Source organism: Athene cunicularia, assembly GCF_003259725.1.
Source record: "Athene cunicularia isolate RWA chromosome 3 unlocalized genomic scaffold, athCun1 chr3_part1, whole genome shotgun sequence".
Classification (NCBI taxonomy): domain Eukaryota; kingdom Metazoa; phylum Chordata; class Aves; order Strigiformes; family Strigidae; genus Athene; species Athene cunicularia.
In genome coordinates, this window is record NW_020799097.1 from 120644595 (window position 1) to 120656976 (window position 12382).

General features: G+C 40.1%; 1 protein-coding gene across 5 annotated transcripts in view; it reads left to right on the forward strand.

The window, feature by feature from the left end:
- MACROD2 (MACRO domain containing 2) overlaps positions 1-12382 on the forward strand; it is an 887639-nt gene that overhangs the window by 843660 nt on the left and 31597 nt on the right. For all 5 annotated transcript variants that reach the window (XM_026844750.1, XM_026844753.1, XM_026844751.1 and 2 more), the window contains exons 13-15: positions 812-889; positions 1496-1573; positions 2196-2300. In XM_026844750.1, coding sequence (XP_026700551.1) covers positions 812-889; positions 1496-1573; positions 2196-2300 — 261 coding nt within the window. The remainder of the gene's footprint in view (positions 1-811; positions 890-1495; positions 1574-2195; positions 2301-12382) is intronic.

Genomic DNA, 12382 nt, shown 5'->3' on the forward strand with positions numbered 1-12382 from the left:
AAAGCTGCATGTTATGCAGATGAGCAAAGCTAAAAGTGGTGGCTGTGTTGCTGTGATTTCCTGACTGCAGTGGAATGATGCATTTCTCCATCCCCACACAAAAACTGAGGAGTGGCAGCTGTCAGAAAATGTCATTTGGCACAATGAAATAATGCCCCGTGTTTGTGAAGGCTGCAGATAGCATAGCAACTGCACCTACATCATCTAATTTAAACCTCACTGTGCCACTGGTTCAGGGTACGGCTTTGAGCATTTTGCTGGTCTCCCTCAAAAAGGAAAAGCAACTTGGCCACAATAATGACCTTGGGAGTTCTGCCATCAAGTAAAATGAGGCTAGGATTTGCACTGGGATTTATAGGACTTAATGTTTGTCAAGCTTGTGGAAGTCCAACCATTAAAAGTGCTGGCATTGTTCTAAATAAATAAGAAATCGCTTTATTTATCAAGTAGGTGGTCTGTGCTGTTTCTCATAGCTTTGTGCCACTCTGTTCATTAGAAATAAAATTCTCGGTAGCACTGCTGATTATTCTTATGTGTCCTTTCTTGCCAGCTCCTTGTTTAAGGTTTGTACTGCAGGCAAAAACTGCTCAGTAAGTGTACGGATTTTGAAATCAATTTGAATAATTGAAACCCGTGAGTATACTTTCATAGTATATAAGTCTGTAGTTAAACAGATAGGAAATCTGTCAGCGTCTAAGAATGCCAGATATGAAACTAGCACCTAAGGGCTACCTGTGTCTGAAGTAAATAACAGACTTTTCCAGCATGAAAACCGCTGCAGGATTTGTTTGTTTGTTTGCTGTTTCCTCAGACTCCCTGAAAGACTCCAAAGGCACACAGGAGAATGACCCAGTGCATCCTGTGGGATGTAAGGAAGATCAAGCCGAAGGTAAAGTTTTGTATCAAAATTCTTTAGGACAGAGATAATGAACCAGTTGGGAACCTTAGTTCTTCCAGTTTCAGCATCCAGTGTTTCTCAGCCTGACCTCTTCTGCCTTAAGGAAACGCTGTTGGCTAGGAGAGGTTGTGTGCCAACCAGTGGTGGTGTGGTAATCTCTGGTGTTGCTGGAAAACACACATCTTCAAATATGTGGGTTTAACCGTATTGATCCTGGGTAGTATTATTGTCCATTTTGTTGTTGTTCTAAAAGCCTGTGGGGTGATTCTGTTCCTTCTGTTAAGTCGACTGTCAAGTGGCAAGCACTTGGCAACAGCTCCTATGAGAATCAGTGTATCAAGGCTGAGCTACAGAAGAAGAAAAAGAAAGTTGATTCAGGGTCAGTTTTGACCAGACATTTAACATACTTAACGCTTAGAGTTTTTAAGTGATGTTTTCGTATCTGAAGTCCAACATCCTTCATTTAATCACTTTAAAAAGCGGCACTTGGTTGAAAAGGACCATGATATGTTAGATTCGTGTCCTGTTTTGACGAACTTGCTGCTGCCTGCACGCAGCCATCGTGCTAATGTAATTTTCAATTTGTTGTGTTAACAGGACAACAGCATGTTTCTGCAGAGGAGGAGGAGATGAAAACTGGGGCAGATTCCCAAAGCTCTTGCATGGAAATAGAAGGTATTGCACATGCCCTGACTCCGAAGAGCAAGATTAACAGGCAAAACCACTAGTTATTGCTCAGATATTATCAGTAGTGTTTGAGTTCCCTTTCTCTCTCCATACCTAGTAAGCTCAATCTGTGGAGCCTGATCTTACGGTAACTCTAAATTCAACCCCGAGCAGGGGGGTATCTATGAATTCTCCATCATAAAAGTTGACTTCTTAATGGCTGCAACTGTTAGAGAAAGAAGCGAACATTGCATTTCTTATTCCTGATGACAAGCATTTCAGGCTTGTACATTCAGAGCAGTGAATGCTCTGTCCCCAGTCCAGCAAAACACTTGAGTACGCGTGTCTCTCCACTTGTGGTGAGCTCCAGTGAAGGCCTGTGCTTGGAGCCAGGCACGTGGGGTTTTGTGCTAAAGCCCAGAAAGCTCAGCATCTTAGAGGATCAAGGCCTTGCTCTCAACTACAGCCCCTTGGATTTCCCTCAGACAGCTTTTGTATCTGTACCTTTGGGGAAAAGGATCTTTTTCCTCTGCCAGTGTTTTTAATGGTAATCTCTCTAGTGCATGTTAATCCTTTTATGTCCATTCTGAAAAGCCTCACTGTTCATCTTCTTTTTATCAAATTTTTTCAGAGCCATTGTTGAACCAAGAAGGCACAACAGAAGTTGAGATACCTTTGATTCATGGTGCAGAAGAAGAAGAAGAAGAAGAAGCAGCAGGAAAAGAAGAAGAAGGAGGTGAGGTTACTTTTAAAACAGATTGAGACAGAGAATGCTGCTGGGCTCATGTTCTTCTTTTCTATTGTGAGAAAACATGGAAAGAGCACATAAAAGCAAGTTGGGTTTTTTTCCTAAGAAAAATCCTTCCTTGCCTATCCCTGAGTGTTGTTTTGACATACTGGACTTGGATTTACATAGGCAAGTAAGTGCAGAAAAGTGCATGCTCAGGTTCTAAAGTGACTTTAAAATAAATACTCTTCTCGTTGTTGCTTTTCTGCATTGAAGTATATAAGGTTGATTGAACAACAAATTTATGTCCATTTAAGTACCCTCTCGATCATGTTCCATAGAAGCATTGAGAATATTTACAATAAATGGGTATGATAATTATTTTTGAGGTCATTAGTAGAGATTTAACTAGTAATTAACTAAAACTAGTAATTCTAATAAAGAAACCCATGTTTGGAGCAGGAGCATAGTCTTGCTGAAGCAGTTATTTTTTTCTGTGAGTAAAGTATTTAAATCCTTAGCAATGCTTCTTCAAAGAAATGTAGAAATATAATTTTAAATGTTGGACACTTCTAGGAACCCTACATGCAGCTCACCATTTGTAACAGGCACATGGTTATATAAAAAATAACATATTATGTAAATAATTCTCTAATTGTAAAGTAACTGCAAGTTAATAATTATACGGTCATTTGCAGAGCACAGGGATGAATTTTACAGTTCCAAATTAAAATGCAGACATGATTTTTATTGAAAATTCAGGTCAATACTAACTGTGTTGTCCTAATTATGAACTCCTTTTCCCAGCTACATTGACACCAACTTAATTGCAAACCTGTGTTAGCAATATTGACACTTTTTTTCACTGCAAACCCAGGTTAATAGAACCTCTTTGTTCATATACAGCTAAACAACATTTCCTCTCCTTTTTTTCTTAATTGGCTATCCAAGCTGAGACTAATCACATCTCTTTATTATCAGTCATGTTAATGGTATCGGGTTTGTGCTTTATTACTGATGGTGAAAATTGATATAATCCTTACTTCAAATCCAGGTAAAATGTATTGCACTACCTCAGTTGCAAATCTAGCTTATATAATACAAGCTCACTCTGATTGCAAATACCAAAGTCGTTATATTAATTTCCTCCTAATAGAAATTATTTACATTTTATGCCTCATCAAAAGCAAGTTGAACAAAATGTACTTTCATTATTTGTACATTTCCTTCTCTTTAATACTTTAGTGTCCCCTACAGCTAGTCGCTGTCATTTAGTTCTCAGTGGAGAGATTATATTTCACCATCTGTTCTACCTACTATTAAAATATGTAACATTAAGGAAACGAAGGTAATGTCAGAAAATGGTTGTTCTTGGCACTTTTTCTTTTCCTGCCTTAGATTTAAAAGATTCAAGTACTAAATAAGTAAAAGGTTCTTTCCAAACGTTTTGGAATGAGTTCCTACCCGGGGGCTCAGGTATTGCTTCTGTACACGATTCGTCTAATCCAAAGCTCATTGAAGTTCATAGAAGGACTCTCATTGATTTAAGTGAACTTTTGGTCCGTTCCATGACAAGAGGAGATGATGTGTTGAGTCTACCTGCAGGGTAACAGCACTTAGGTTACTGCATAGATATTCTGTTCAGCTTCTTCCAAACATACTGTCTTTGGGTCAGGGAAGATAAATGGGTGCTTTTTCAGGGTTTTGAGAAGAAAAGGCAATTGAGGCTGTGCTTTCTCAGGGTTTTGAGAAGGAAAGGAAATTAAGGCTTTCCCTTGCTTTATTTCAGTCTTATGGGTATAAGAACACGTAGAGCACCCTCAGCGCTCATCTTGCTAGATGCTTCCAGTTCTGGTGGGCACATACACTGCCATGGGAGTTTTGAAAGTTCTCCACAAACCAAGGTGGATCCAGACAAAGAGAGGTAAAAAGAAGAAAATCAGCTGAAGTTCAGGCTGATAAAATAAGATGTATTCCCCAGAGAGAGATTTCTCTCAATGGAGGGAGATTACCTGGTGTAAACCAGAGATTTAATACATAACATTATGTCATGTAACCCAAGTGGTATCTCATAAACTAATTCAGTTAAATAGTTTTCCAGCAGCATCCACAGTACATTTGCAATACAGTGAAATGGCATGTTTTTGTCTAGTCCCATTAAAGAGAAATACACAGATCTTACGTGGCTTTAACCTGTACTAAACCTAGATGCATAGCCAAACGTAGCAACTAAACTGCAAACTACCTGGTCTTTCTGCTCTGTGTTGGATAATTTTTTTGTGTTACCAAGCTCATCCTGGAGGGAAGGATAGCACATAGCTGCTGTTCTCCTCGCTCGTGCTCTCGCGCTCTCTCTCTCTCTCTCCGGGAGCCATTAGATTAATGGGAGTCATCTGTGACCTGTCCCAGCACTGGAGCTGGGGAAGCCACTAAATGGCCAACAAAGATCAAAGTCCCTTTTCTCAACCTAAAGCTAGATTTCTGCTTAGTTACTGATTATGGCTGTGAAGTGTGATAGGAATTTTTTCAGTGATCTGGTTTTCCATGGAAAAATCACTGTTTCTTGCTGGTTTTGAGATGTGTCTCGCAAATTTCTGAAAAACCATAGGTAAAGCTTCTGATCTAATTGTGCAAGCTTTAGTCCCAACTCATCTGTGTGTTTTGGGGGATTTTAGGCCTTGCAGGGTCCTTTCTGTATAGCTCATTTGGCTTCACAGCTCCAGGGTCACACTGTAGTACGTATTACCAAGGAGTTATGGATCCTGGTGCTTTGAAAGTTCTGGGGCGCTGAGAGCCCAGAGGAACAAAGAAACAAAGTCCTGGCAATCTCACTACAGTTTCCCATTGCCAGCAGTAAGAAAGAAGCCAGATTACCCTGAAGGATTTAACAATGTGAGGCACTGTGTGTGTTTCATGAAAACCTGCTGTTGCTTTTTCCAAAATCAGTAATAAAATATAGTGTGTGCCAATTTATTCCCTTTTTTTCCAGCCATAACTTGAAGTTATATATTACTAGGGAGCAACTGAAGAAAGACAAACTAAGATGCCTTTTTAATTTTTTTTCTAGCTACTATAATGTACTCATTCTACTTCACAAAAGAATAATGAAAATCTGTGTTTCTTATAAGATTAGGGAATAATCTCAAATCCCTTTATTAAAAGACAGAGTAAGTGGTGATCACTGACCTATTTGCTGACTAGGTAGGTGCACACACTTTTAATATGCCGTTCAGCAGTCCCTTTTTATGTACACTTGGAAATAATAGTCTTGTCATATTGCAATGACAGCATTTAGTTGTAGCTTTAATCAGCCCAGTTTTTCCACAACACAATTTGAGCACACGGAAATAAAATTAATGTTTATTTGTGTGAATATGTAGCCATTTCCTCCTCTGAGCCTGCTTTCCCCTCTATCCTCTTATTTTCCACCTCTTTCTATCTCCCTTCATGAATCATAGTGATTTCCCTCACTGATCGTCTCTGGAATTTGCTTAACTCTTTGGAGGATAGGATTTCGGTCAGAGCACTGGAATATGAACAGACAGAGCCATTATTTCTCTGTTGGCTCTCTTCTGTATTTGGTCTATTTTGTCTTATTGTGCCATTTGGAACGTGATTCCTGGGGATGTTTTTCCATCCAAGAAAGAAATCTAGGTGGTTGGGTAGCATCCTCCCTGGGAGAAGGACACATTTGTTTTCCATTGGACAAGTCCAGAAATGCAGAAGCATGTTGTTGCTGAAGCACAATCAAGGAGCAAACTGCCACAATTAATGCCTATAAAATGGATATTAAAGTATCTAGAGACTTAGCTTAAGAGCAGGACATAGCCCTTACAATTAGTATTTCTGTGCAGTTGCATCTTAGCGTGTTGGAATCCCATGTTTAGGGAACTGTATTAAACTTCTTTTTTTCTGGATGAATCGAGCAATGTTAAGGCTAGCTTGGGAATGGGCTGGGGGAAGTCTCATGGTTTAAATCCTTTGCAGTATATGTGATTTCCTTTGCTGGTCTTCTGGTCAGTGCCTGTTTGCTGTAAATTTGAATTCTGCCTAATTTCTGTTCTAGCTAAGCCCATTTTTGTTCAACAGACTTTGTTACATCAATAGCTATGTAACTCCATAGCCTTAATTTCATCCATTCTCCACTTAAAGAGCTGGGTTTTCAGGTCATTTACACATCTGTACTTTAGCAAGAGATACAATTTTATGACATAATCTTGGAGACAATTACATATTCGAAAACCTGGAGGAAAAGAGCCCTCTTTTTTTTTTTTTTTACAGTTTCTGTTTTGGGCATATATAGAATTTTCACATGCATTGGTACCATCGTAAATACTGTCAAAATAATGACTTTCTTTGATATGACATTGTGGCTATAGAGAAACTAAGTACATCTTGAGAAAGATCTTTTAGGACAAATCTGACGTCTTTGTTCTTGAGTCATGGAAATTGTAACTACCTTTATTTCTTAACCAAACTTTTCAGCTTCAAGAGGAGATAGATGAGGCATTTAAAAAAAAAAAAAAGATTTAAAAGATCTTCCTTATATATCTTTTAAAAGGTATTTCCTTTTTGTTTGGAAAGAAAAGAATACAAAGGTATTTTGGAGTGTTGTGGCTTCTGAAGAGCTCCTACAAAGGCTCCAACTTCTTTTATTCAGTTGCACAAAGAAGAAAGGAATAAATATCCTGAATCAGATGCAGTGTATTTGGTCTCTGATAGCAACCCATACTGAAGGGATCAGATGACATTTTGGGGGCTGTTACAGAATAGTCTGACCCTGAATTTGAAATCTTTAATTTTTATCTTGAAATCTTTAAAATCTGATCTGACAGGTATCAATATTTGGCAAAGTTTAAAAAAAAAAAAAAAAAAGGTGCATCTTTGCCCCTTTTGCAGAAATGCTGGAAGAGCTGTGGAACCAGAAAATTCCCAATGGGTATTTAAACTCGCATGTCTAAAGCTCTAAGCTATGCAGAGCGATGGAGTTGCAAAGCAAGTAGCTGGAAGTAGTTGGTGGTACACAGTAACAGGATTATCTCTGGAAAGCCAAAATAGTGCCTTTACTCAGGGTATACCTTTAGATTTTAAGCAGCCTCATGTCACATGCCTTTATTTTTTCAAGAACTTCACAAAACTCAAGTGAACTTTGCAGCTGCAGTATCAGCCAGATGAGGAGGTTTTGTGACCTGATTCTGCTTGCCAGCCTGCTGTGGTCAGACTGTGGTGGTCCAAGGGCTGGCTGGTCTGCATCTCCCAGTGCAAAGCACTTTGCTTTTCTGAAGGCATCACAGCTGTGGCCTTGTGGAAGAAGCAAAGGCCATAACTGTAGGCAGGGAAAAGAAACATTTTAGCCTATCACAAGTTTACTTTTAGAAGGGGAGGAAGCATTATATTACAGGTTTGCAAAATGGTACATTGAATTTCATGAATGCAATGAAAATGTCCTGGATAGGTATGGAATTGGGGTAGCTCTGTTAAAACCTGAAGACAGGTGAAGTTGACCTGCCTGTGAGTGACTCTGTGTGAGCACATTCTGTTGCTCCACTTGGATGTTGCAGCTTGGAAAGGGAGGGGTGGGTTTTTTGGTCCCAGTCTCCGTGGTTATATTTGTGTTGACTTTCTCAGTTCAGAACTGGGAGGTCTCCAGGCTCTTAGATCAGCAAATGGTCCTTACTATGAGCAATTTCTTCACCGGTAGCAAAGGATCAGCAGAATTATTAGGAGAGAGCATCGCTTCTGTGGACCAGCTTTGCTGATCCATGTCCCCTTGCGGGCTGTCGTGACTAGTGCACCAGCAGGCCCACGGATGTGATGGGATTAATTCATTTTCTAAGCCCAGACCAGTGCAGAAGTCATGCAACACACACTGCCCAAAATGATGTTCCTCCCAGGCTCTGAGAGAGGCACCAAATGGGATGCAGACCCCCCTGGGCTGTGCTGAGCAGCACTTGCGTTGGCAGGACAGGGTGGTTATTACACTGTCAGTAGTCTACTCCAGATATGGATTTCAGTCTCGGGGTGGGGTGGGGGTGGGGGAAGTAAATTTTTTTTATCCCTGCCACAGAAGGAACCTGTTTCTTTTCATTACTCTCCGTATATCAGATTCTAGTCTGAATGTACGTAAAGAATAGGTGGTGCAAGATCAATTTTAAGTTTTAATTATTTTTCATCTCTTTCATTGACAAATGATATATTTTTTCTGTGTGCTTTTCTAATAAAAAGTAGAAAACATTAAGGAATTTTTCAGCTTAAACATTTTGCCTGCTGTCACAGTCACTTTATGTTAGCAAGCTTGATAGTAGGGTACAAGACAAAAAGCCAAATGGAAAGAAAAGAAGAAACAAGGAAAGGGAACACTTTAACAATTATAGTGTTTAAGGTTTATTGTGTGTATTTGATTGCTTGCTTCATTTCATTTTCAGTAAGCAGTATAGAAATACTATTATAAATTGGCAATTTTTATTTCATTTTAAAATATCATCTCTTTGCTCTTGCTGAAAGTGTTGACAATGTGGCCTTTGTTTAGTTTAATTAACTCATGTTACAGTACTGAACTGAAACACACTCAGCATTAAATCAAGTAAAATAATTTTTAGAACTCTTTTCCATATCCAGAAAATTAAAAGAAATTTTTAAAAATTAAATCCTCTGAGAAGCTGGAGGAGAAACTGGCTATTTTTAACAGGTTAATCTGAAGCGCCGTTTTCATTTTTATTTTCCATGGTAGGAATGCCAAAAAATCTAAAGTAATGAAATCCCACTAAAAAGCAGATGCTATGAAGTCATTCTAAGTCCTCATATGTTTATAATAGTATTACATGTTGTTACATGTTTTGTACTTGTGAGCTACAAGACTTAAAAGAGCTTTAAGATACTGATAATGCCCTTTTAGCATATGAAAACTGGAAAGGTAATGGAATCCATATTTCATGTGGTGGTGTCCAAGTCTACTAGGCTTTGGGTTTAGTTCAAAGCTCCAAAGAGGCAGCGGTGCCTTATGCAAACAAAACGTGTATCTCTTTCAGATCATCTCAAATAGCACCCAAGGAACAAGTGAAAGGAATATGGGGGAGACACTGACATCTTAAAAACTTTTTCCTGTAACATATTGAAAAAGTAGGGCTCGCTGGCCAAGCACTGCACTGTTACAGATGGCATCATAGTTAACAGTGTATCTGGAAATTAGCTTTAGCACCTCCAGAGAAATGGCACCATTTTTAAAGATACTGTACAGCTACAGAGGCGTCTATTTGAACAGTGGGCTTAACTCCTGTTTGTGGCAGTGACAACTTGGGTATTAAATTAGAATAGATAGGGCCAGCAGACCCATGGAGTGCAGGGAGCTACACAAGGAAAGAGTTTGATCCCTTGTGGTCAAATTTAATGTTCCTGTGCCCTGTCTGCTACAAAAGGAGGATTAATTTTGTTATGCACTGACTAATTTTGGAATCCTACCTCGTTTAATAAAGTTTATTTATGATGGAATATGCACAGATCCAACTGAGCTGTCTCTGGGAAATGGAAATTCCATGTCCCCCCTTGCTTACGTTACATATACATGTACCACACCAATCAGGTTGTTGTGTTATTTTATGGCAATTTCATGAACGCAAATGGCTGCACACTTTAGGGCAGCAGAGAAAGAAACTTCACTTAGCTAGTGATTTTAATGAAATAGAGTGAGTAGAGCGCAGTCATAACTAAGCTGGAAAAAAACACAAGCAGTGGGAGTGGGGAAGGGACAATTTGGGAGAACTGTCTTTTATTTCAAGTGTAGAACAGGAAGAAATTCAAAGAAAGCAACGTATGTCCTAAGACAAAAAGATTCCCTTGCTTGTTCTTTTGGGAGAGCAGCATTGTCTCTTCACAGTCAGTAGCTTTATTGCTGTAGTTGTGCCCAGCGGTGTGGGTGAGTAGTTGACCTTGAGAAGCGTGGTATCTCCTCTGCATACTATCAGGTGGGTCAGGAGGCACATTTTTTAATTCAGCTTGGTTCTCTCTTCTGTGCATCCCCACAGCATGGGCTCTGCCGGGGAGGTGCACATGGCTTCATAGGTGCCCTTGCTCCTGGCGCTTGGAGAGGAAGGCCAGTGCTGTACAAGGAGAGACTATTACACTGTGAAAGGGAAGATGTGTTTACAACTTGCAAAGTGGAGGTTGCCTTGATAGGGCATGACCCCAACTGAGATTAAATCTGCTTCTCACTACTGTAGACTCAGAGCAGGAAAAATCCCACCTGATCTCATTCAGATCTTTGAAGCATTACATTTTCCTCATACCTCTGGATTTTCTCTTCTTTTTTTCTGCCCATTACCCATTATTTTTTGGCAGCAGGTTTTCTTATCCCCTCACCTCTTCCTAATGCAGTTGACAGATGAGTGTTCTCTCAAGCAAATCTTGCCATCTGCAACAGTTTTCCTCTGCTTGGTTGGCTTTCATCACAATTTGTCTCCAGATGAGCATGTGAGGTCACCACCAGTATACCTGGCCCAAAGTGTTAGCCCAGCAGCCCAAGCTGACCCTGTCTCTTTGTCACAGTGAATGATCTGCCAGGGAGGAAGCTAGTATTTAATCTCGCCTTCTACATCTCTGTAACTGCACCTGTATCTTAATCATGTAGTATTGGTATCTCAACGTATTGGCACAGGAGCACAGCTTTTTGGGACTTCCTGTTATTCAACAAAAAGTTCAGCATCTCCTTTTTGGGTTCTGGCATGAGCTCTGAAGGTCCTCTCCTGGAGTACTTCTGTGGGTTGTGAATGTGTTTGTAGCTGCAATTAACCAGTCCAGCAAAGTGGATACTCTGGATGATGCACTTTGAGTTGCAGCTATAGACAGTCTATGGGCAGCTGCAAAACCACTTGGTTTTATTTGAGAGATCCAAGAGAAATATGAGGAGTATGGAACAGTATTGTCTTTTACTTACCCATATACCTGCTGGAATACTCATAGTATAACTGTTCCATACCTGATTAACACTGTTCTTTGCTCTAACAATTATTAAGGTTTTTTCTCCCACATTCAGAATTTACTTGTGGCTTCTGTGTTGAGTTTTAAAATCCATAGCTTTCTGCAGCTGGCACATTTCAACCACAGAATGCCCTTCATTATTGTTTCACTGGTCCAGGGTCTTTACCCTGAAATACTGGGACACGTAAGCCTTTTGTCTCATTGTTCTCCTCTGCAGATGTGCAGCCATTTTTGTTTGTTCCCCAGTCACTAGTGTGAAGGGCATAGCTCTGCCAGTAATCATAGCTACCACAGAGGCCAAAAACTCCTTTATTCCATTTACAGCATCCTGTCAAAAAACACTCAATACCTACATTAGTTGACAGCCCTTGAAAGACAGCATGTTTACACATTCAGCATTTTCTCTGTGGAGGAAATAAGCAGTCACTTACAGGCTATACCATTCATACCTGGATAGAAAATCAGTTAAACTGTGTTCTGGATTCTGAGAGGAAAAAGTCAATAATCTTTTCTCCATTGCCCCCTGGTTACAGCTAACAATGGTATATAGTTAGGGGGTCAGGGTGGCAAAGTCACTGTCTCAGTGCCTGGAAGAAATTGAGATTCCCAATCTGTGGCCAAATGCTATCATGGTTACAAGGTGTTTCATCAGTTAAAACGCATCTGCTGGATGTGTTTGTATGATCTGTCAGTGTAGCACAAAAGCGTCAAATGAGCGCAAATGGAGATACCTCAGGTGCTTCAAAATAAGATGTCACTGGGCTGAAAAATCAGTACCTAACTGCAGCAGCTCAATTCGAGGAAATTAAATTGGTTGATTCTTTCAGCTGTCCAGGCAACAGGGAAGATTAACAGAAAAGCTCGCTGACTGAACAGGGAGGTAGTCTGCAGGGCTGTGTCTTAGCATTTCTCTCTTTCTGGGGTGCCAGTACCTGAGCATGGTGCCCCCATCGTCTCAGGAAGAGGGCAGACAAGTGAGAAGGACTTGCTGTTTTGAGTATGCAGCAGCTACACTGCATTTTGTTTGCTCTGCATGTCACGCGTTTTCGTTGATGGTGTCCCAACGTGCATGGAGGGGATGGAAGGGGCTTTCCCACGTGGCTGCCTTGCAGGGGTCT